General features: G+C 51.7%; 1 protein-coding gene across 1 annotated transcript in view; it reads right to left on the bottom strand.

The window, feature by feature from the left end:
* The window catches only part of CD5 (CD5 molecule), a 33,836-nt gene extending 9,884 nt beyond the window's left edge, over positions 1-23,952 (bottom strand). Inside the window, exons 1-5 of the mRNA XM_003920192.3 lie at positions 23,837-23,952; positions 7,101-7,139; positions 3,567-3,872; positions 3,072-3,134; positions 2,463-2,804 (exon numbers count right to left, since the gene is read on the bottom strand). Of these exons, the coding sequence (XP_003920241.2) occupies positions 2,463-2,804; positions 3,072-3,134; positions 3,567-3,872; positions 7,101-7,139; positions 23,837-23,891 (805 nt within the window). The 5' untranslated portion in view covers positions 23,892-23,952. The remainder of the gene's footprint in view (positions 1-2,462; positions 2,805-3,071; positions 3,135-3,566; positions 3,873-7,100; positions 7,140-23,836) is intronic.
* Between the last annotated feature and the right edge of the window lie 252 nt (positions 23,953-24,204).

Below are 24,204 nucleotides of genomic sequence, written 5' to 3'. Positions count from 1 at the left end.
TCTTCCCCTGACCCAGCACCATCTCTGGTGCCTCTGGTCAGCTGCCAGCACCATCCTGAGACACAGCAGCATAGACTCTCTCTGCAGGAAGGCTGTTCCAGCCACTGTTGGGGAGTTGGCCCCATGCCAGGTGGAGGTAAGAGACGAGAATGGGAAATAGGTTCCACCTAGGTCCACTTCCCACTTGGAAACATCCTCTCACCCTCCTGCTGCACTTTGGGAAGACGAGGCGCTTTCAGAAGAGGAAAACTGAGGCCCAATTGGAAAGACCTCTTGCCCTGAGTCCTGGCAGTTCACAGTGAGGACAGATCCTGCTGCCCAGGCGCCGCACGCCGAGGGCCAGGCTTTCAGCAAACAGGGCCTGGCTCAACAGAGGCTCGCATTCATTTCTGCCTGCCAAGGTGGGGCCTGGGAGTCCATGGCTGAGGCCCACGCATGCTCAGTTCACAGTGAGTTATGATCTCACCAGCTTTGGCCGGTTTCCATAGCAACATCCACCTTGAAAGCCCTAGGAAATACTATTCAGAAGAAGTTTCAAAGGCAAGAACCCTGGGTATGGTTTGGCAGGTTGTAGCCTGCAGGAAGGATCGTAGCTGAGGGCAGGTGGGACTGCCAGCCAGCCCCTGCTTCCCTCATCAGGCCAAGAGACCCATGGGGGCTGCTTCTGCTGGGAGGGGGCAGCATTTCACTGATTCACACCAGGTACCCAGCGATGTGGGGCAGCTGTGCCTGCAGACAGCCAGGTGGCTGCGAGCAGTGCTTCCTAAATTTGTGTACATAAATCACCAAAGACCTTGCTGCAAAGTGGATTCTGATTCGGAAGGTCCGGGCGGGGGCTTGAGCACCTGCATTTCTAACCAGCTGCCACGGGTTCAGGACCACACTGAGTCGCTGAAGCTCAGACAGGCTCTAGAGTGACCCTGCTTGTTCAGAAATCCCAGCAAGTGCTCTATAATACTGGGCAAGAAGCTTAACCTCTCTGAACCTCAGCCTCCTCACTGTGAAAGAGATGGTAATAATAATACCCACTTCCTAAGGTCATGTGAAGATTTAGAATGCCCAGGAATGGTCCCTGCACGAAGTAAGCGCTCGGTAAGTACCGTCTGGACTTCACTAAGAACACCTCTGGTGATAGGAAGCCGCTGCCTCCGGAGGGAGGCGTCCTGCGAGGATTCTTCCTTCATTTCAGCTGTGGTTTCTTCCCTTTGGTTTTCTTCATTGATCCTGGTTTGGCCCACTGGGGTCTCACAGGCTCAGTCTCACCTGCCTCTTCCCCTTAACCACACAGCAGGATCATTCCTTTTTTTTTTTTTTTTTTTTTTTGAGATGGAGTCTTGCTCTGTTGCCCAGGCTGGAGTACAATGGCGTGATCTCAGCTCACTGCAACCTCCGCCTCCTGCATTCAAGCGATTCTCCTGCCTCAGCCTCCTAAGTAGCTGGGATTACAGGCATGTGCCACCATGCTCAGCTAATTTTTTGTATTTTTAGTAGAGACAGGGTTTCTCCATGTTAGGCTGGTTTTGAACTCCCGACCTCAGGTGATCTGCCTGCCTCAGCCTCTCAAAGTGCTGAGATTACAGGCTTGAGCCACTGTGCCTGGCTTTTTTTTCTTTTCTTTTTTTTTTTTTTTTTGAGATGGAGTATTGCTCTGTTGCCCAGGCTGGAGTACAATGGCGCAATCTCGGCTCACTGCAACCTCTGTCTCCTGGGTTCAGACGATTCTCCTGCCTTAGCCTCCCAAGTAGCTGGGACTACAGGCGTGTGCCACCACATCTGGCTAATTTTTGTATTTTTAGTAGAGTCGGGGTTTCACCATGTTAGCCAGGCTGGTCTCAATCTCCTGACCTTGTGATCCGCCTGCCTCGGCTTCCCAAAGTGTTGGGATTACAGGCGGTCATTCTCTTTACCTTATCAGCCCATGGTGCAGGATCCTCTGCAGAGAGCCCTCAAGGGTGGTGGTGTCTCTCTTTGCCTGCTGTGCTCTGACCCCCAGGCCTCAGGGACCTCCCACCTCTCACCATTGCTCCAGTGTTAACTCTTGGGATTTACAAACGCCCCTCCTGCAAGGCCCACCCCTCCAAATGCCCCATCTTTGGCACAAGCCACAGTTCCTACCCAGACGTTTTTTTCTCCCCCAAATCCATAAAGAGAACTTGCCTCTCCTGGAAGTCCCGCTGACTCCCCTCCCCAGCTGAGCCAGCGGTTTCTTGGGGCTTGGCCTGCATAGCTTTGCAGAGACTCCCAAGGGGTCCTGGAGGCATCCTCTGCACCCCACCCCTTCCTACCTCTGGGAGGCCAAGACCAGGCCTCCACTTCCCTTGTCTTCTCCACAGTGCCTTAGACCCTGTGCTGCACGCAGGGGTTTCCAGGCCACACACGATATTCCCTGACCTTCTGGGATGCTCGTGACCCCACCTAGGGCAGCAGAAGGCCTCTTGGGGCTTGGCCAAGTTCTCACGTACCTGAGCAGAGGAGGGCCAGAGCTCGGCCACTTTTCTGGGGCTTGATTTTGCTGAAGCACTGCTCCAGAGAGGTACAGCTGGAGTTCTGGATCTTCCATTGGATAGGCAAGGGCCTGCGTTTCCACGGCTCCCCTGCGTCTTGGCTTCTGGCTGCCTCGGGCTCTGGCAGATGCTTCAAGAAGGAGCCACACTGGAGGCTGTCGCAGAGGAAGTTCTCCAGGTCCTGGGTCTTGTCCTGGGCCTCATAGATGATGGTGCCCCCCAGGCTGCCGCTGTAGAACTCCACCATGCCGGCACAGTGCCAGCCCCCGGGCCGTGCCACCAGCTGCAGCCTGGGAGGAGCTGGGAGAGGAGAGAGCGGGAGGGGGAGCCAGCCTGAGCACCCAGGGCTTCCTGGGCAAGCACACGGCACTCCTTGCTGCTTGGCCCCAACGTGTGGACAACTGCTGACCAACGCTTGGCCTTGGGAGGTGGTGGGGTCCCGAATATTGCGTAGCACACACCAATACTAAACATTTCCACCTTTATCGGAAATTCAGATGCAAGTGGGCATCCGGGGTTTTTATTGGCTAGCTCTGACTCCCCACGGAGGGTTTAGAATCCTCTTACCTGTGGGCTCCGGAGTCGTGGTGGGTAGGGGCCTTGTGGGTGGAGGCGTCGTCTTCTGGGGCTCTGCAATGAGACACTCCGGTGAGGGAGGAATGTGGCGTGGGCGGGGCCAGGGGCAGCCGCAGTCTTGAGAAGACCAGGAGCTCTGCTGTGAGCACCATTGCCACGCTAGGCCCGCTTGATCCACACATTGCCTCTAACCCTCCTTCTTCAAGGCGGGAAGCACCACCCCACTTCACAGATGGGGCAATCGAGGCTCAGAGGTGCCGATGAAGTCAGCGACTGGCAGAACTAAGTCCCCGATTGTCATCCTACGGATGGGTGCTGGCCCCTTCCAGTCCCCCTCCTGTGTATATGTCTTGGGGAGTGGTTATAAACTGGGGTCCCCCTACCCCTTCCACCCACCTGCTCAGCCCCTCCGTCACAGGCCTTAGGCAATCTCCTCGGGGCTGGTGCCCAGGCCCAGGGTGGCCGTGTGGCTGGCTAGTTACCCACCTAAGCAGATCAGGCCCAGAGGTTGACACCGCTCTGTTCTTCTGTAGCTGCAGTTGGAGAAGGAGCCCAGGTATCCATGGCAGATGACTGGACTCTGATATGTGAAGGTGATAGGTAAGGGGCCAAGGCTTAAGGCCATCCCACAGTGCAGCTGATGGCAGACTTCTGACACTTGTCTGGGCGTCTCCTGGTGGTTGGGGTTCCTGCCCCAGCTCTGGCTGCAAACCATGTGCCACTCTTCCTTGATGTAGACCTCCAGGTGGCCCTGGCACCTTGAGTTGGAGTTGGTGAGCCTCACGTGGAAATCTGGGGGTCAGAGAGGTGTGGTGGGGGTCAGGCTGGGAGGGGCTCCCCCCTGGGACTCCTCACTGCCCTCTTCCTACCAGGCCCCATGCCCACCCAAGCTCCGTCCTGCCCTGTGGGCTGCCTGCCTCACCCCTTGTGAGCTTCATCCCTTCTGGGGCACTGCAGAAGCTTCCCAGAACCTCAGGCTTGGGCAGCCCTGACCCAGGCAGCCCTGAAGCTGGACCCAGGAGGGTGGGGCTCCAGATTTCAGAGCCAGATGGGAGCTCAGAGAAATGGGCAAGGTATTCTCACCACCCACCGTCCAGCTGGATGGCCCCTGTCCTGGAAATTCTGTCTCAACGGGTCTGAGATTGGGCCTGGTGTCTGCTTCTTAAAAGATCTTTAAAAATTAATTTTAGGCTGGGTGTGGTGGCTCATGCCTATAATCCCAGCACTTTGGGAGGCTAAGGCGGGTGGATCACTTGAGGTCAGGAGTTTGAGACCAGCCTGGCCAACATGGTAAAACCCCATCTCTACTAAAAAAAAAAAAAAAAAAAAAAAAAAAAAATTAGCTGGGTGTGGTGGTTCGTGCCTGTAATCTCAGCTACTTTGGGGGCTAAAACTGGAGAATTGCTTGAACCTTGGAGGCAGAGGTTGCAGTGAGCCAAGATCACGCCACTGCACTCCAGCCTGGGTGACAGGAGATTCCGTCTCAAAAAAAAAAAAAAAAAAATTTTATTGAGTTATAATTTACATACAGTGAAATGCATTCATTTTAAGGGTACTGTTTGATGGAATTTCATATACAAATGTATACCTGCATGTAACCACCACCGTAATCTAGATATGGAACATTTCCGTCATCTAGAAAGTTCCCTAATGCCCCTTTATAGTTAATTTCACTGAATCCAGCCTCAGGCAAACACTGATCTGCTTTCTGTCCGGAGAGATGAGTTCTGCCTGAGCTGCAATGTCATAGACGTGGAATCACGCAGCACGTGTTTTATTTCGTTTGGGCTTTTTTTGCTTAGCGTGTATTTGAGATTTAGCTACGTCTCTGCACGCATAAGCAGTTCCTCCCTTTTCATTGCTGAGTGATAGTTCACTATATGAACATGTTACATTTGTTTTCCATTCACTATTTGGTTTCTTTTTGGGTTTTGCCTATTATGAATAAAGCTGCTGCGACATTCACATACAGGTCTTTGTGTGGGGATGTTTCCACTTCTCTTGGGTAAACACCTAGGGTTGGAATTGCTGGGTCATGGGTAGACATGTGGCTTGTGTGATTTTATCAGACTCCATGAGGGGAAAAATATACATCTGTATGTGCTGTGTGTGTGTGTGGTGTGTGTATGGTGTGTGTGTGTGTGTGTGTGGTGTGGTGTGTGTGTGTGGTGGGTGCGTTATGTGTATATAGTGTGGTTGTGGGGTGTGTGTGTGGTGTGGTGGGGGTTGTGTGTGTGGTGTGTGTATGGTGTGTGGTGTGTGTGTGTGGTGTGTGTGTGCATGTGTGTGGTGTGTGTATGGTGTGGGGTGTGTGTGTGTGTGGTGTGGTGTGTATGTGTGTGTGGTGTGGTGTGTGTGTGGGTGTATGTGTGGTGGGTGTGTTATGTGTATATGGTGTGGTTGTGGGGTGTCTGTGTGGTGTGTGTGTGGTGTGGTGGTGTGTGTGTGGTGTGCGTGTGCGTGTGTGGTGTGCGTGTGCATGTGTGTGGTGTATGTATGGTGTGGGGTGTGTGTGTGTGTGGTGTGGTGTGTGTGTGTGTGGTGTGGTGTGTGTGTGGGTGTATGTGTGGTGGGTGTGTTATGTGTATATGGTGTGGTTGTGGGGTGTCTGTGTGGTGTGTGTGGTGTGTGTGTGCGTGTGTGTGGTGTGTGTATGGTGTGGGGTGTGTGTGTATGTGTGTGTGTGTGGGGGTGTGTATGGTGTGGGGTGTGTGTGCGTGTGTGTGGTGTGTGTATGGTGTGGGGTGTGTGTGTGTGTGTGTATTTGCATAAAGAGCTTCTTGAAGAATATGCAAGAAACAAACGTAGTCATTACCTGGCATGCTGGGGTCGCTGTGGGGGTGACTGGGACAGACGGGAATAGAGATGGAAGTGAGGCTCTTCACTACAGATCTTTATATTTTTTTTAAATTTTGGAGCTAGATGAATGTGTCACTGATTCAAGAAACTTTTGGAAATGTGAAAGGCTGTCCCAGGTGACTGAGGGGGAGGTTTTCCCTGGTCACGAACCACTGGTCAGGCTGCTCTTTTCTTCTGACGAGGACACTCTGGTGCCACAGCTCCGGGCCAGGGTTTGCCAAGGACACTTGGCTAGTTAGAGGCAGAGCAAGCGCCTGCCAACACCTGGCATTGGTGGGTCGCTTTGCAGGCTGTCTGCCCAGCGAGCTGACTCATTGCAGCTTCACCAGGCGAGAGATTTTCCTCCCATTTCACAGCTGGAGAAACTAGGGCTCAAGGAGGTCAAGCCGTGTGCCACAGCTTGGAGCCAGGATGTCAGTGCAGGGTCCAGGTCGGGCTCAGGGCCTGCTAAGGCCCCTGTCACCCCCTCTGGCTGCACAGTGGCTTCTCAAGACCCTTCAGCCACAATTCTCCCCAGATACATTCAGCACGATGTTAGCCCGGTCAATGTGAAGGAGAGGTCTGTGGTGAAATAAGGTGGAAACTGCTGGGTTAAAAAAGCGTGATGTATTTCTTCACTGCAGGACTTCTCAGAGCCTTTACTGGGCTGATGCACACTGTCAGTCTTCAGCGGGAGATGGCGTTGCCTGCCGTTTGTTCGACGTGCACCGTGGAACCCTGTTTGGCAAACAGCCTCTACGACTAAAGTCCAGCCTCTGGGGCAGGGCATTCCACACACTTGATAATCAGTCTTCAGCCTCTCTCTGCATCTTTGACCATGGGGTGTCTGGCAGGATTGGGTAGGAAACAGGACTTTGCAAGGACCATTTACGAGCTGGGATGTTTTCTGTGGGTGGTGAGCAGGTCAAATAATAATTCTCCTGAGATCTGGCATTTGTGGGTGATTCACGGCTGTTGAGGGGACCCATGTGGACGTGAGCATCTTACATGTGCGTGTGTCTGCATCTATGTGTCTGTGTGTATGCTGGGGGTCACTCTGTGTAGGGTGGGGTTCACTCCGGCAGAAGTGATGGCTTCATCCAGAGGTCCCCTGCAGCCTGATGAAACCGCGGCCCCACTCTCCCCCTGCCTCAGGCCTTTCTCCACACGGCTCTTCCTTACCTGGGTCCCCCGGGCTGAGCTGTCCGAGGCAGGAAGTGACTGCAGAGAGGAGAGAGGAGGGTCAGAAGTGAAGCCTCCCACCCTCTCCCTTCTCCCAGCTCACCACCCGCAGCCGGAGCAATGGACCTTTCTTCCTCCGGCCACCCAGTATCATGGGTTTTACAGACAGGAATTTTCATACTCCAGGTTGGAACCCCTTAGTGATAGGAATTCTATTTAGTGGGTTGCAGCCATCAATTTTTTTTTTCTTAAAAAACTTTACTTTTAAACTGAACATACATGAAATCTATTTTTTTAACTGCATGAGTCCGTGAATGTCACATATATACATGTGTGTGACCACCAGCACAATCAAGACATACATCAGTTCCATCACCGCCTACCTCAAATTCTCTCATTCTAACCCATATAATCATGTAACCATCAATTATTATTATGATTTTTTGAGACAGGACCTCACTTTCCTCACCCAGGTTGGAGTGCATGGTGTGATCATGGCTCACTGCAGCCCCAACCTCCCTGGCTTAAAGGATCCTCCCGCCTCAGCCTCTTGAGTAGCTAGGATCACAGGCCACCAGGCCCTGCTAATTTTTTTTTACATTTTTTTTAATAGAGATGGGGGTCTCACTATGTTGTCCAGGCTGGTTCTGAACTCCTGGGGTCAAGTGATCCTCGTGCCTCATCTTCCTAAAGTGCTGGGATTACAGGTGTGAGCCATGGCACGTGGGCCATCCATTTTTTAAAAATTGAAACGGAATAGAATAGAGAGGCCATGTACAGTGGCATATGACTGTAATCCCAGCACTTAGAGGGGCCAGGGTGGGAGGGTCGCTTGAGCCCAGGAGTTGGACCCTGCAGTGAGCTATGATCGTGCCATAGCACTCCAGCTTGGGTGACAGAGTAAGACCCTGTCTCAATAAAATAAAATAAATAATAAAATAAATAAAAAAGAATTCCAGAATGCACTGTGCATTGTGAGGGTAAGGATCACTTTTTGCATGTGGGGAGTCGTAATGTAAAAATGTCCTGCGTGTTGCTTCCACTCAAAAAAGTTTGAGCTCCTTAGTTCTAGAGAATGGAGAAATGAACCAGAGAGGGACCAAGCGTGGTGGCTAATGACTATAATCCCAGCATCTTGGGAGGCCGAAGTGGGCTGATCGCTTGAGGTCAGGAGTTTGAGACCATCCTGGCCAATATGGAGAAACCCTGTCTCTACTAAAAATACAAAATTTAGTTCGAGGTGGTGGTACATGTTTGTAATCCCAGCTACTCGGGAGGCTGAGGCAGGAGAATTGCTTGAACCTGGGAGGCGGAGGCTGCAGTGAGCTGAGATTGCACCACTGCACTCCAGCTTGGGTGAGAGGGTGGGACTCTGTCTTTAAAAAAAAAAAGAAAAGAAATGAGCCAGAAAGGGAACCCAAGACAACATTTGCTACTTTCTAGCATTTCCAAGACAGGATAAGAATGACAGCCCCTTGTCATTAATAGCTGCCCGTTTCTGGAGAGGACCAAGCTTAAAGAGATGGCGGGACCTGGCCACGGTAGTGTAGCCAGCTAGCTGGCCATCAAGGCAAGGCGACAGGCCCAGCGAACAGGGGTCTGCAGGGAATCAGCCTTCCCCAATGTGGGCCACGGGGAAGCTCCGCCTCCTTGTAGCCCTGTCTCACTGTGGAGCGGGGGCAAAGTGGCCCATTGCCGGGCTCTCAGCAGAGCGGCAGCCAGCCAGCTTATCTGCGGCTGGGGAAGGGGTTTAATCTGGGTGGGACGAGGTGGAGTGGCAAGTTCATGTGGCTTCAAAGCTTAACCTCTGTGTTTACCACCCAGCGTTATCAGTTAGGAGGCAGGTACAATATTTTCATTTCCATCTGTCTGACTTGGGTTTACTCTTGGGTTTACGGCACTGGGTCAAGGAGACCACTTTATATATTAATCCTGAAAGGCTGTGTTCAAATTGCTTGTGAGAAATTGTTGCTGGGTGTTAAAAAACAGGTGTGTTTAGCTGGGCTGGTCGCTCAAGGCTATAGTCCCAGCTATTCAGCAGGCTGAGGCAAGAGGATCACTTGAACCTAGGAGTTTGAGTCCAGCCTGGACAACATAGCAAGATCCCATCTCTTCAGAAATAAGTGTGTTTTGAAAAAGCTGTCCTTGCCCCCGATTCAAGACTCCTCGTAAAGAAGTCATCATGGCCTGTGATAAGTCTCCCCTGAATCTGCAAGATTCTATCGCTGTTGTTGCTCTAGGAGTCATGGGCCTTGCAAGAGGAAGGTTATTCTCATCAACAGGGAAATGTGCAAAGCTCTGGCCCGGGTGAAAAGGGATGGTCCGGTTGTCAATCATCTGATCAATTTTTTTTTTTTTTTTTTGAGACAGAGTCTTGCTCTGTTGCCCAGACTGGAGTGCAGTGGCACGATCTTGGCTCACTGCAACCTCCACCTCCTGGGTTCAAGCAGTTCTCCTGCCTCAACCTCCCGAGTAGCTGAGACTACAGACAGGCAGCACCACCCACAGCTAACTTTTGTACTTTTAGTAGAGACGAGGTTTCACCATGTTGGCCAGGATGGTCTTGAACTCCTGACCTCAAGTGATCCAACTGGTTCAGCCTCCCAAAGTGCTGGGATTACAGGCATGAGCCACCTCACACAGCCAATCATTTCATCTGCTGCAGGCAGGGCAGCCTCAGGAGGCTGTAGGGGGGATGTCCAGCCAGCGTGAGAGATCAGGAAGGAGGCCCTTTGCCCTGCCCTCACCTCTTACTCCTGACCTCTCATTCCCATTTCCCTCTCATCCCAGCTGCCCATCAGCAGGGCAGTCTGCCTTGAAGGAGTCATCCCTCCGGCTAAGTCTCGAGGGCTAAGGCAGCTTAACGTGGCACCTATGGTGAGTGGGGCTCCGAAGATCTGCCCTTCAGTGCTATACAAGTCAGGATGGGTTTTCAGTCACTGGTAACTTTCTGCTGCTCTGGTTCTGAGTATCGGCTCTGCCACTTCCTGCCTATAGAGTCTGGGAAACAAGTCTCCTCTCTCTGTGCCTCTGAGCCTCGATTTCCTCAATCATAGCATGAGGATGAGAATGGGACTAGCTTTCTAGAGCTGTTGTGAAGGCTGAGATTAGCTGACCTATGCAAAGGGCTTAGCCCAGTGCTTTCCTGGCCCGTGTTCAGTGCTCAGAGTGGGTGTTACTGATCTGCGGAGGAGGCTGGGCCTGGCGAAGGTGTGCCCAGGGCGGCAGACCCTCGGGAAGCTCTTCCAGTGGGAGGGTTCCTCATCCAGGAGCACAGAGAGCCAGACCATGGGGCTCACCACTTCTTTCTCCTAACTTGGAAACGGCACACACATGGTCGAGACTTAGGATGGTTCAACTTAATGATGTTTCAAGTTTGCAGTGGGTCGATTGGGGTATTAAATGAATTTTTGACTTAGGATGTTTTCAGCCTACAATGGGTTTATTGAGAGGTAACCCCACTGTAGATCAAGCCGCATCTCCATTTCCCCACTCACCATACTCAACGTTCATTATCAATAGCAGCTGCCAACTATTGAGCACTTGCTTCATACTTAGCTCTCAGGATGGTTCATCAAGATATTGCTGTTAATCTTCCGCATAGCACCATCACGAGAGTTGAGCACGTTCCTGGTATCAGTGTCAGGAGAGGGCAAATGCCCTGTCCTGGGTGATATAGCTGGCAGGTGGCGTCAAACCATGTGTCTGACTCCAAAACCATGTTCTCTGCTCCCAGCCACCCCATTGCTGCTCCTCCAGGTTTGGAGATGCAGAGATGAACACCACCTGGATCTGACTGGAAGCGCTCGTGCAGCCAGATCCTGAAGCCCTGGGGGCAGGTCCCGGGCCTTACAGTCTTGGCAGATTCCATACAGAACAGCCTTGGCCGCGCTCAGAGAACATTCTCCGGAAAGACTGAACAAGCTGGAGAACCAAGTGAAATTCTTTAAAAAAAGTTCTAACAAGTGCTTTAATAAAAAAGATATTTAAGGCTGGTGCAGTGGCTCACGCCTGTAATCCTAGTACTTTGGGAGGCTGAGGCCAGCGGATCACAAGGTCAGGAGTTCGAGACCAGCCTGACCAACGTGGTGAAACCCTGTCTCTACTAAAAATATTAAAAAATTACCTGGGCGTGGTGGCGGGTGCCTGTAATCCCACCTACTAGGAGGGCTGAGGCAGGAGAATCATTTGAACCCGGGAGGCAGAGGTTGCAGTGAGCCGGGATCACACCACTGCACTCCAGCCTGGGCAACAGAGTGAGACTCTGTCTCAAAAAAAAAAAAAAAAAAAGATATGTATGCGTTCTAGGGTGTTGCCCTGGAACCTTCCTCCAGGTGCCTGTCTGGTTCCCAGATGAACATCACTTTCTCTCTTCTTCCTTCATCACCGTCGCCATCATCACCACCATCACCATCACCATCATCACCACCGTCACCGTCACCATCATCACCACCGTCACCGTCACCATCATCATCACCATTGCTATCACCATCACCATCACCATTGCTATCACCATCACCGTCACCATCACCATCACCATCACGATCACCGTCACCATCATCACTGTCACCATCACCATCACCATCACGATCACCGTCACAGTCACCATCATCATCACCGTCACCACCATCACTATCACCATCACCGTCACCGTCACCATCATCATCACCGTCACCGTCACCATCGCCAACACTTTAAATGTTTTCACTTTTCCAGGCCTTTTACACATGAACTCTCCCAGTTCTCACCACAATGCTATGAAGTAGGTGCTATTATTTTGGTCCCAATTTTACAGACAAGGAAACTGAGAAGGGTTAAATAACTCATCCAAGCAGCTAATGGGTGCTGGTGCCTGAACTCCACCCCAGCCGTCTGGCACTGAGTCTGAGCTTTTCCCAGCAAGGCCCCAACTGCCTCCCTTCCCTCCAGTGGAAAGCCCATGATGGCCTGCCCCGGGTTTCATTGATTCCTGCACCGCCCTGATGTGCAATCCTGATCAAAAGGAATGAACTTGTGATTCTGTTCAGTCAGTAAAACCTTCAGTGGGAACACTTAGCTATGAACATGCTGTGTGACCTTGGCAAGCCACTCAACCTCTCTGGGCTCAGTTTCTTCGTCTGTAAAGTAAGGAAGTGAAATTCCACAATCCCTCACCTTCCCCTTGGTTCAAACACCTGTGATCTGTAATCTTTAGCTCCTGATGGATTTCAGCTGCTGGTGGAGGGAGGGCAGAGGTGGGCAATGAGAGGCCTGTCTGACTTGGAAGCTTCCTGGGTGTCTAGTGTATATTCTTTCTGCCTGTCCACGAATATGTTCAGGTTTTGTTTGTTTGTTTTTTTACTTATAATCTAGGGGACAGAATGAATATTCAGGTTTTGAGGGTCCACCACCTATTTTCATTTTTCAGCTGCTTCTCACAGGGGTCGGACCAGCACCCTCCGTTCCCTGAGCCCTGCAGTCTGTGCTCAGGGTCTCCCTGACCTCCTCTGGGGGTCTACAGCTTACTCCTGCTCCCTCCTTCCTAGCCTCACGGAGCCTGAGGCTCCTGCTATTGCTAAAGCTGTGGGCAAAATCCTTGCGACTGGGGACCAGGAGGACCCCGAGGCCTGGAAGCACTGTGCCGTTTCCTTATCCGCAGCCACACCTGACCCCGAGCAGCTGGGGCTACGGAGGAGAATTCGCTGAAGACCCCTTCCTTCCCCTGCTCCCCTCCCCTTGGAGCTCCCACAATTTAGGGCCTGGACTGGGCAAACCCAGGCAAAACTCAGGGCCAAAGAAGTTAGAAAAGGCTTATCACACCCCCAGAGCCTCTTGTCTTTGCATTGGCAGAAATAATATTTTTGGCCCCGCCTGCCCTGAGGTCTTGGTGAGCATCCGATGCGTTCCCAAAAGCAGCTCCGAGACATTTATATCCTCTCCATCCCTCTCGCTCCTCTTTCAGGATGATTCTCCTTCGGCTGTCATTACACCATCCCATGAGTTTTTATTTGGTCTGCACAGTGTTTAAATTTTTTTGAGCCAATTTTTTTTTTTTTAAAAAGGTTTCTTTTAATTTTGTTTGGATTTTTAAACTAATTTCAAGATCCAGGCGTTTTTGAAAAATAGGCTATCCTGGCTCCAGTGGCTGCGCCTCTGGCGGCCCCGGGCAGTGGCTGTGGCCCTCACCTTCTGTTTTGTCAATGCCTCGCTGGCATCCTACTGTCACCATGTGTCTAGAGAACCCTGGCTTCAAACACATGGCAAGACTGCGGGGAAACATATGCAGTTTCACACTAAGTGGGATGCGTCAAGATTATAAATAGCCTCCCATTCGTTCAGGTCAGGATTTGCACCAAATGCCTTTGCCAGAAACTTACAAATGTCTTTTGGTCTTTGGAATTAGAGATGAATGTTTGTTGAAAACGGAGGTGAGCATGGGCCCTTCTTGATGATGGGTCCCAGTTTACAGAAGAGGAGACTGTCGTGGTGCCTGGGCGTGAGGGCACAGCCAGAAGTCAGCTCAGGGCTGCCGGCTTTGCATCCTGCACTCTCCGTCCCTGCCTCTGGCTCACTCCTAGGTCCTGCCTGGGTACCTCAGGATTTGCTTCTGACGCCCCTGCACCCTGGGAAATGGAGGCAAGAGTGTGGTCTGCTTAGGACTCGGCAGGCACCTGGATTCAGACACTTTAGTTAGATCTAACCTGTGGGAAGCTGTGAGCACAGGCCAAATCCTGGGGCCAAGAGAGCCCAGGTGCTGCTTGTGGAAGGCTCAAGTCCTGATGATTCAGGTCCAGCCCGTGGACGGCACGAGGCGGCACGGGGCTGGTAGCGGCACGAGGCACACCAGGCCGGAATTTTCCAACTGCAAGCTTCCTTTGCCCCACCTCCCCTCCTGGCCTATTTAAGCTGTGAGCTCAGCAACAATAAACGAGACTTGATCAGACTCCTGTCTTGTCTCCATTTCTCGCGTCTCCTGCCCATCCATCCCCACTCCCTCCCTTCGGGCCCCTGTTGTCGTCCTGCAGGTCGGGACAGTTTGGCGCCCGAACAGGGACCTGAAGTAAGAGGGACACAGTGAGGGACGTCGTCGAAGCCGGCCGGATTGAAGGAAGAAATCCAGAGGAGGAGTCACCGCGGGAACCTGCTGCGGCCTTGCTCTCTGGTAAGAGGACGACGATATTATGGGTCAGGAAATTAGTAAGCATGAGTTGTTTGTAGAAGAATTAAGCATAGCATTAAAGGCGCGAGGAGTAAAGGTGAAAGTAAACCGGTTAATTAAATATTTTGATTATATTAAGGACGTCTGTCCCTGGTTCCCTCAGGAAGGAACCATAGATCAAAAATGTTGGAAAAGAGTAGGGGAAGTCCTAAAAAATTATTATGGTGCTTTTGGGCTTCAAAAGGTCCCTGTAATTGCTTTTTCATACTGGAATCTGATAAATGAGGTCATTGCCCGAAAACATGACGATCCAGTCATTGCTGATCTCATAACCCAGGGGGAAACTTGCCTGAGAGACTCGTAAAAATTTGTCCGATAAAAGTCCCCCCTTTAAAGAAAATTCGTTAGTTTTGGAAAAACCAGAACCCAAAGAGGGCAAGGAGAAAAAGTCGGGGGAAGCTGACTTAATGTCATTTAATAGCAACTCTGGTAAAGAGGAACAGAAACCCGCAGAGAGCGGTGGGTCTGTGTGCTCCTTAGAGGAATTTGCTGAACGTGTAGCCGCAGGCCTTAAACAAAAATTAGCTAACCCAAAATATCAAAAGAGGAAGTGGTCTGGTTTTGTTTCAAAAGTCTACAAACTGCCCTTACTGCTAGTGGATTAATCATAGCCCCAGAGAAGGTGCAACTTACTGATCCCTACACTTACCTAGGATTTCAGTTAAGTGGAACTCGCCTATGGACTCAAAAGGTGCAACTCGGGCTAGACTGTTTAAAAACCCTCAATGATTTTCAAAAATTATTAGGAGACATAAACTGGCTGTTACCTTATCTAAAATTATGCAAAGCTGATCTCAAGCCCCTATACGATATATTGGTAGGGGATCCCAGTCCTACTTCTTTAAGACAACTCACCCCTGAAGCAAAGTCAGCTATCAATTTAGTTAACCAAGCTATCAATAACCAAACCATCACCTTTTTCGATATTGACAAACCACTCCAATTTATTATGTCATACCTCATTATCTCCCACAGCTGTGTTCTGGCAAACTGCTCCACTTATGTGGATCCATCTTCCTAATATGCCCACTAAAGTCATTGAACCTTACTACCTTATGGTAGCTAGTCTAATTACCAAAGGAAGAACCCTAGGCAAGGAATATTTCGGACAGGAACCTAACAACATTGTCCAACCTTATACCAAACAGCAGATCCATTGGCTCATGCAAAATACTGAAGCATGGCCCATTGCACTTGCCTCTTATACTGGCAACCTCGATAATCATTATCCTCCCAATAAGCTTCTAGATTTTGCTAACAGACATGATTTCGTTTTTTCCTAAAAATACCAGACTTCATCCTCTTCCAAATGGAATTACCATTTTCACTGACGGGTCATCCACAGGGCTTGCAGCCTTTGTTACCCCAAACCAAACTATCAGCTTTCAATCCCAATCTTCGTCTGCCAATTAGCAGAGCTACATGCAGTTATAGCTGCATTTTCCATGTTTCCCAATGATCCTCTCAATATCTATACAGACAGCGCATACATTGCTACCTCTGTCCCAAAGTTGGAAATAGCCCCATTCATAAAACACACCTCAACTGCTGCAAAACTATTTTCTCAACTACAAAAGCTATTAATTTCCAGAACACAACCTTTCTACATTGGACATTTACGTGCTCATTCAGGCTTACCTGGTCCATTGGCCTCTGGAAATGCCAAGGCTGACCTAGCCACCCGTGTTTTGTTAGTTCAACTTCCTAACACCCCTCTAGCTCAAGCACAACAGTCGTACAACTTGCATCATCTTAATGCTCAATCCTTAAGACTATTCCATCACATAACTAGAGAACAAGCCCGACAAATAGTAAAGTCCTGCACACAATGTGCACCTCACTTACCGGTCCCACATCTTGGAATTAACCCTTGAGGCCTCCTACCTAACGCCCTTTGGCAAATGGATGTTACCCACATCCCAGAATTTGGAAATCTTAAATACGTTCATGTCTGCATTGATACTTGTAGTGGATATATCTTTGCCACTTTACAAACCGGAGAAGCCACAAAACATGTTATTGCTCATCTTTTAACTGCCTTTGCATCCCTGGGGTGTCCACGTAAAATCAAAATTGACAACGGGCCTGGTTATGTCAATACAGCCTTCACTCAATTCTGTACTCAGCTAAACATTCAACATGTTACAGGCATCCCGTACAACCCCCAGGGACAAGGCATAGTAGAAAGAGCTCATCTCACCATAAAAACCACTCTAAATAAAATAAAAAAGGGGGAATGGTACCCCCATAAGGGATCACCAAAAAACCTTTTATCACACTCCTTATTTAAATTTTTTAACACTGGATCAAGAAGGACACTCCGCTGCTGATCGACACTGGCATTTTGAATCCAAAAGCCATTATGCATCGGCAATATGGAAAGATCCCATGACGGGCGCATGGCATGGCCCGGACCCGGTCCTGATTTGGGGTCGAGGATCGGTGTGCATTTATGCCAAGGAAGCCGATTCGGCCAGGTGGCTTCCAGAGAGACTTGTAAAGCAAGTAAATAAAAAATCCGAAAAACCAACTCCACCCAGGGACGACATCGAGCCCTGAGGGTCTTCTATCTTTTCCCTTTTTAGGAGTCAACAACATGGTATTATTTATTCTGATTGCTTTCCCTCCTTGTCTTATTGTCTAATCGGTCCTGTTATACTCAGCAAACTCAGGAGTTTCTCAGGATCACAAATTGAGGCCATGAAGATGCAGCCCATTCAGGTCCATTACCACAAGCAGGAGATGGTAGACCTAGAGATGGAGCTTGATACCTTTCCTCTCAGGTCACCCGGCGAGCTGAACCGGTTAGCCAATGACGGGCAACTGAGGAGCATGAGTAAGGACACTCCGCCTAAGATAAGGAGGAAAACGTTTTTCCCTCCCCATGATGGATAAGGAGTCAATGTTCTCTCATGTGGGGTCCTCTGACCTAAGACAGGCACAGTTCCCACGGGCATAACTACCACTCAGCCTAATTTCTAAATAAAATAAAAAAGGGGGACCTGTGGGAAGCTGTGAGCACAGGCCAAATCCTGGGGCCAAGAGAGCCCAGGTGCCGCTTGTGGAAGGCTCAAGTCCTGATGATTCAGGTCCAGCCCGTGGACGGCACGAGGCATCACGGGGCTGGTAGCGGCACAAGGCACACCAGGCCGGAATTTTCCAACTGCAAGCTTCCTTTGCCCCGCCTCCCTGCCTGGCCTATTTAAGCTGTGAGCTCAGCAACAATAAACGAGACTTGATCAGACTCCTGTCTTGTCTCCATTTCTCGCGTCTCCTGCCCATCCATCCCCACTCCCTCCCTTCGGGCCCCTGTTGTCGTCCTGCAGGTCGGGACACTAACCGATTTATCAGCCTGTGATAATGACTGATGATAATACAATGACAGCACCCCTACCCTGTGCAGACCCCAGGGCAGAGAGTTTTCACAGAAGCCCCATGTCTTTCCAGAGTCTCAGAGAACGGGAGGCTATCGCCACTTTGTTTCACAGATAAAAAACCTACAACTGACTTAGTGTAGTTTGCAAGTCAAGTGTTGCCTTTCCCATGAACAACAATTCCTTCTCACAGTCAGACCTCTCCATAGGCACAGCCATCGACGTACATCAAACGCAATAGCCCTGCCTGCGTTTTGGGGAGGATGCTGGGCTGGATTTGCTTCCTCGAATCCTCTATGTTGGCGACTTGAAAGGTCAGAAATCCCTCTTTTCTGAAATGACAGGAATCTATGGAGCTAAGTCTCACTTGGAGCGGAATCAGGGCTTTAGGGAAATGAAGATCGTAAAGGACCAAAATTCCCTTTCTTGGGTTGAGCACAGATGAAGTGATTGGTTTATGCTGAGGAGCCTTTTATGTGCAAAGCATGCATAGAATGGCGCTGGGCTTAAACCAGGAGAGGGCTGGCAATGAAGCCTGCAGGGAGGAACAGCAGATTCAGGTCTCTAATCGGGCTCGCCCAGGGCCTGTCCCGGTAAGTGGACAGTGGGTTGTGGGCAGAATGACCTTTGCTATTTAAATTGTTATTTCTCTCTCTTGCTCTGGGTCTGCTGTTGACTGAGTTTCACACCCAGTATGAAACTGTAAGGTGTCTCTGCTGTCAGTGACAAGCCTTTGGTTTTGTTTAGAGCTTTACCTGCCCCAAAGCTCTCTCATGCACTAGACTTGTTCTTTCTACCCACAGCCCTGTGAAGAAGGGCCCATGCTCACCTCCATTTTCAGATCAGGAAACCAAGGTTCAGAGAGGCGGAGTGATTTGCCCAAGGTCACACAGCTAGCTGGTGGGAGAGCCAAGACAGAAACCCTGCCTCCATCACCTGACACGGCCTGTGGGAGTCTGTCCCTGGGAGGCCCCAGAGCCTGCTTGCTCTGTAGTACAGATGGGGAAATGGGCCAGAAGGAGAGAGGGCTTCACTCCGGATGCCTCCGTGGGAGTTCGTGGCAGTGCATGGGACCCTTATCCTCTCTGCTGACGGCCACCACCCATTTCCTATCCTACCTACCATATCTGTCCCCCAGAGAGAAGGAGTATTAGGGTCCCTCTGGGGACGATGAGAGGCCTTGAAAGGCACATGATGATGATGATGGTCACGGTGACAGTGGTAGTTCTAGAGGAAGTGATCCCGGCCCACAATCTCTTATCTGCAATTCAAAATCCAAAATCTAGAAGCCCCTTTCTAATGCATTTGGTGGGAGGATGTCTGCTGTCTGTACTGTGCAAATTCATGTTTCACTGCAGACATAGGAATGTGTTCAAGGCACGTGCTTGCCTCAGACCTCACTGCCTGTGTCATGAGCATGTACTATGTATACAATATTTCCTTCTACAATCTGAAACCTTCTGAATTTCCAAATGCATCTGGCCTGGGGTTCAAGATGCACTTGAGGACCCGGAGAGGTGAGAGTTATGCTCACCTCGCTGCTCCTGTGTGGCTCCCTAGTGCACGGGAGAAAGAGCCCAGGTCTTCACGGAGGACTCTGTGGGCCCTGTGGCCGCCCCAGGCTCCCCCACTGACCTGCGGCTGGAGGCCCCTCTGCCTGCGAGGCTCCTCCTCAGGTTCCACACGGTGGGCTCACTCCCTCCTTTCAAGTATTGACTCAAATATCATCTCATGAGACCCGCCGAATCCTCCCTGAGTACTGCACATCCCACCAGTGCTTCCAGTCCCAGCTCGCCTCTATCTGTCCGTCTCCACGTCGCTCATGACTGCCTAATACTCGCACGATCACTGGCTTAGTTTGGTTCTTGTCTGTTTCTCCATCACGCCCTGACTATTATGCTGGATCCGCCAGGGCAGGGAGTTTTGACTGTTTCGTTCACTGCTGTGCCCTTGGCACTTAGAACAGTGTCTGGGACATAGTAGGTGTTCAATCCATACCTAGTCTCTGAACAAACCCGATGTAATAATTGCAATGGTCTTTTGAGGTGGGTACAGCAATAAACCCCTATTTTAATAGATGAGATCCTGAGAAACCCTGAGCAGAAATCAAACTAGGTCTGTATTGCTCCAAAGCACACCTCCACAGGGTTGTGCACCTATGTGTTCATATGCACACCCAGCACATGTGCGCACACACACAGTTCATCAGTTGTGTCAGGTTGAGCTGAATTTGCTGCCTGGTCACTGCAGGCAAAACCCCTCTGAACTGGTGGAGACAGAGTGACCAGGAAGGCCACTGCCAGCCCCTGGATCCTCAGGTCCCTTTATTCCCTGCTGTAAGTGGGGAGCTCTGGGTCTTCGAGGAGTGTGATCCAGCCAGGGCCTCACCCAGCCTGGGACAGTGGGCCTGCTGCCCTGCTCCCAGTAGGAGCCCTGCCCTCTCAGGCCTGTCCTTCCCCCTTGCCTTTGCCCTGTCATCCCCTCTGCCTGGGACTCTCTTCCCTTTTTTCTCCACCTGGCTGGCTCTGCTCTTCATTTAGGTTTTAGGTTCCCAGATGAGACCTCACCACCTTAGAGAGACCCTCCCTGCCTGCCCAGCCAAAGGCATGTCCTGCTAGTGCAGATGGTATTCTGGCCGAGGGACTTGCTGTGTCCACCATTGCACTCCGTATTTCAAAAGGTATAAATATTTTGGGTGCTTGGTTTTTTAAAATTTTTTTGAGATGAAGTCTAGCTCTGTTTCCCAGGCTGGAGGGCAGTGGTGTGATCTCAACTCACTGCAACCTACTCCTTCCAGGTTCAAGCGATTCTCCTGCCTCAGCCTCCTAAGTAATTGGGATTACAGGCACCCGCTACCATGCCTGGCTAATTTTTGTATTTTTAGTAGAGACAGGGATTTACCACATTGGCCAGGCTGGTCTTGAACTCCTGACCTCAGGAGATCTGCCCGCCTCGGCCTCCCTGAGTGCTGGGATTACAGGCATGAGCCACCACACCCAGCCTAAAATTAATTTTGAAAGGTTTTCTGAAAAGCAGACACCAGGGCCAGGTAAGGTGGCTCATGCCTGTAATCCCTACACTTTAGGAGGCTGAGGAGGGTGGATCACTAGGTAAAGAGATTGAGACCATCCTGGCCAACCTGGTGAAACCCTGAAAATTAGCTGGGCGTGTTAGGCACCTGTAGTCAGGGAGACCCTGAGCACAGACTGCAGGGCTGAGGGGACCCGGTCTTCGGGTGCTCGTTTACGTGTGTTCTCCAACCGGTCTCCTGTTAGCTGCCCAGATTCTTGAGGGCAGAGACTCCTGCCTGGGTCTCTGTATTCCCAGTGTTTTACAGAGCGGGACGCACAGGAGATGGTCAGTCATATTCGTAGGTGAATAAATGAATGGATGAGTCTGTAACTAGCCTGTGCAGGAGGACCGAGGGGTAGAGAGATGGACGGCCGTGCAGGCCTCTGGCAAGACCCTCCGCCCCTGGGTTCCTGGCTGACCTTGGTAATAATAATAATAGTTGCTGCTGTTATTACTGTTTATTGGGCTCTTAATATACCATATGCCAGGATTGTACTTAAGCTCTATGTACATTGATTCATCGAATTCTTTCTTATAAGCCTCTATTATTATTGCTATTATTATTCCCAGTTTACAGATGAGGAAACTGAGGCTTACAGAACTAGTCCAAGGTTGCCCAGTGGTAAGTGGATGACTAGAATTCAAACTGCAGAGTCCGTGACTTTCCTATGCCACAGTGCAGGCTTGTTTGTTTTTTTTTTTCCTTCTTCCTTTTTTGAGATGGAGTCTTGCTCTGTCACCCAGGCTGGAGTGCAGGGGCACCATTTTAGCTTACAGCAACCTCCACCTCCTGGGTTCAAGTGATTCTCCTGCCTCAGCCCTCCCAGTAGCTGGGATTACATGCACGCGCCACCACGCCTGGCTAATTTTTTGTATGTTTAGTAGAGATGGGGTTCTGCCGTGTTGGCCAGGCTGGTCTCAAACTCCTGACCTCTGGTGATCCGCCTGCCTTGGCCTCCAAAAGCGCTGGGATTACAGGCGTGAGCGAACACGCCGGCCCCAGAGCTGGCCTTTAGGGTGTCATCGGCTGGGGCCAGTTGGGGACGTGCAGTTGCCAGAGCTGCTTTCCCACCTTGCTGCCTGCATCTGTCCAGGAAGGCTGGGGCTGAGAGGGGGGCAGCTGTGGGAAGCTCTGGCCTGTCACTAGTACCCAGACGTGCTGGGGGCATCTTTATGCCTCAGGGTCCAAAAGTTGCCAAATCCCAATCCCAGCCAGGAGGCTGCAGTGTCCCCAGGGCTCTGGCATTGCTGCATGTCTCCTTGGAATGGCCCAAAGGGTGCCTGCGCTCTTTGACTCCAGACCCTGCCCTGACGCTTGGTGTCCCCAGCTCTGGTGGCTGTATCTCTGCTGGTGGAGGTCGTGTCCGGGGGCCATTTTCCTGCCCAGGAACGGCTTTGGGGGCCTTTCCTTTTAGCTAAGGGTACAGATAGGGCCCTCTGTGAGGGCAGAAATGCTGGACTGGGGTTGGCTCAGCTGTGCACCAGCTGCTGCACTCTGGGTTTGGACTCAGACTTCCTGGGCCTCGATTTTCCCCACTGAAAAATGGGGCCAAAGGGCCCATCTACTTCATTGGCTGTTGCAAAGCTTGCAGCCGAAAATGGCTTCAAAAGTGCTTTGTAAGCAGTGACCCACCGATCGAAGGGAATGCTTGGTACCCACCGGCTCACACGGACACTGGGAACTGCATGTTCCTGGGGTTCCAGGTGGGCCCCATACTGGGGGTGAAGGGTTTACCTTCAAGTCTTCCTGACTCTGGCCTGCGTTAGGCCAGGGAACTCGCCTGGTCCTGTCAGGAGCCTTCCCCATGATGGGATTCAGGTGGGAGGGCCCTGGAGCAGGACACCGGCTCTCCATACTCAGCTGGGAGCCTCCCTGTCTCAATAAAGTCTGAGGCCAGAGGTGAGGAGCGGATGTGGGGGGGGAGTTTAAGGGCCTGGTCCCTCCTCAGCTGGGCCCCCAAAGCCTGCCAAGGGACTGTCTCTAGGCCTCTTACTTTGGGACAAAGGCATTTTGTACCTGTTGTTAGATATGAGAAGAGCCATGTGAACCTGTGTGCACGGTGGCTTTGTCACATGCTGGGGAGATAATCCTGCATTTGGAGGCCGTGTCGTGCTCATGAGAACGCACACACACAGTTCTCACACACATGCACACAGACACACAAAGACTCACACATCCCCCCACACTCACACCTGCACACCCAGCTTCCCTAGGAGGCTGCGAGGCTCCCTGCCCAGGCAGGCAAGGCCTCCGGACCCTTTCCCTGCAAGCCTGGAAGCTGCTCGCGTCCTCCTGTTCCCAGCCCGGAGTCATGCACCTCTGTCGCCCTGCCAGACCTTCCAAATCCTCAGGAAGTGGTCAGATCTCACCCAGTTCACACCCCCAACTCCCACATTGCATAAATGGGGAGATCGAGGCCTGGAGCAGCTTGGGGACCTGTCTGAGGTCACACAGGGTCAGGCTTACAAGCCAGGCCTGGAGTGAGAGCCAGCCAAGCGTGTACTCATCCCAGCTGGCCTGGCTGGGCCCCTCTGGGACTGACCCAGGATGGGGTGTGAGACGGACTAGGACTTCCCCTGTGAATCCTTGACATTTGGTCAGTGGCATCCTCAGAGGCGGCCCCACCCTGCCCCGGCCCACTCTGTCTAGAGTATCATCAGAGCTGCCTCAGAGACGGCGAGCTTCCATGTCTCTGGAGGCGACCAAGTAAGGGCTGGGCTGTTGGTGGGGGACCCTGCAGAGGGAAGCCTGTATGCTCTGCTAAAATCCGACTCTGCCTAGGAATCGTGTTGTCTGGGCCCCGTCGGATGCGGCTCCCCACTGCAGTCTCTCTTGCACTGTAAGGGTAAAGCAGGGCTCTCAACAGCGCATGAGAGAGGCAGGGTCATGCTCCTGGGGGTGGGACACGCAGGGCAGAGGGCCAAGCTGCGGCTGGATGGTGGGGGCAGGCAGGGATCCCAGTGGCCCCACATCTCCACAACGCTCCAGGTGACATGGGGGCCCCAGAGTCAGCCTTGGATAGAACTGGGATCTCCTTCCTTGCACCAGGGTGAGCCCGGGTATCCTGCGGACACCGGGAAGGGGTACTCACCCAGCATCCCCAGCAGGTACAAGGCGGCCAGCGGTGGCAGAGACCCCATGGGCATGGCCTCTGGCCTCCTCCTGCCTCAGCCTGGGCAGCTCAGCACTGCGGGTGAGGATGTCTGGCCCGGTATCTTGCTCTCAGGGAGGGAGAGGGCGGGGTGGCTGCTCAGGGAGGGGTGGGACGGGGAGCAGGCAGTGTGGGGCCTGCGTCACTCATGTTTGAAGTGTCAACTTCCTCCTGGCAAAACCACCTGCCCCTGTTTGAATGGCAGCCCTGGCCTCTGCCAGCTTCCTGCCCAAGGTGCCCAGGACTGGGGCAGTGCTCTTGGCCGTCCTGATACAGGGCAAGACTGCAGGGGAGGGGGACCCTTAGCT

The sequence above is a fragment of the Saimiri boliviensis genome, chromosome 6 (genome assembly GCF_048565385.1).
Source record: "Saimiri boliviensis isolate mSaiBol1 chromosome 6, mSaiBol1.pri, whole genome shotgun sequence".
NCBI lineage: Eukaryota > Metazoa > Chordata > Mammalia > Primates > Cebidae > Saimiri > Saimiri boliviensis.
Note: the sequence above shows the minus strand (reverse complement) of the source record. Positions and strands in the feature narration are given on the sequence as shown.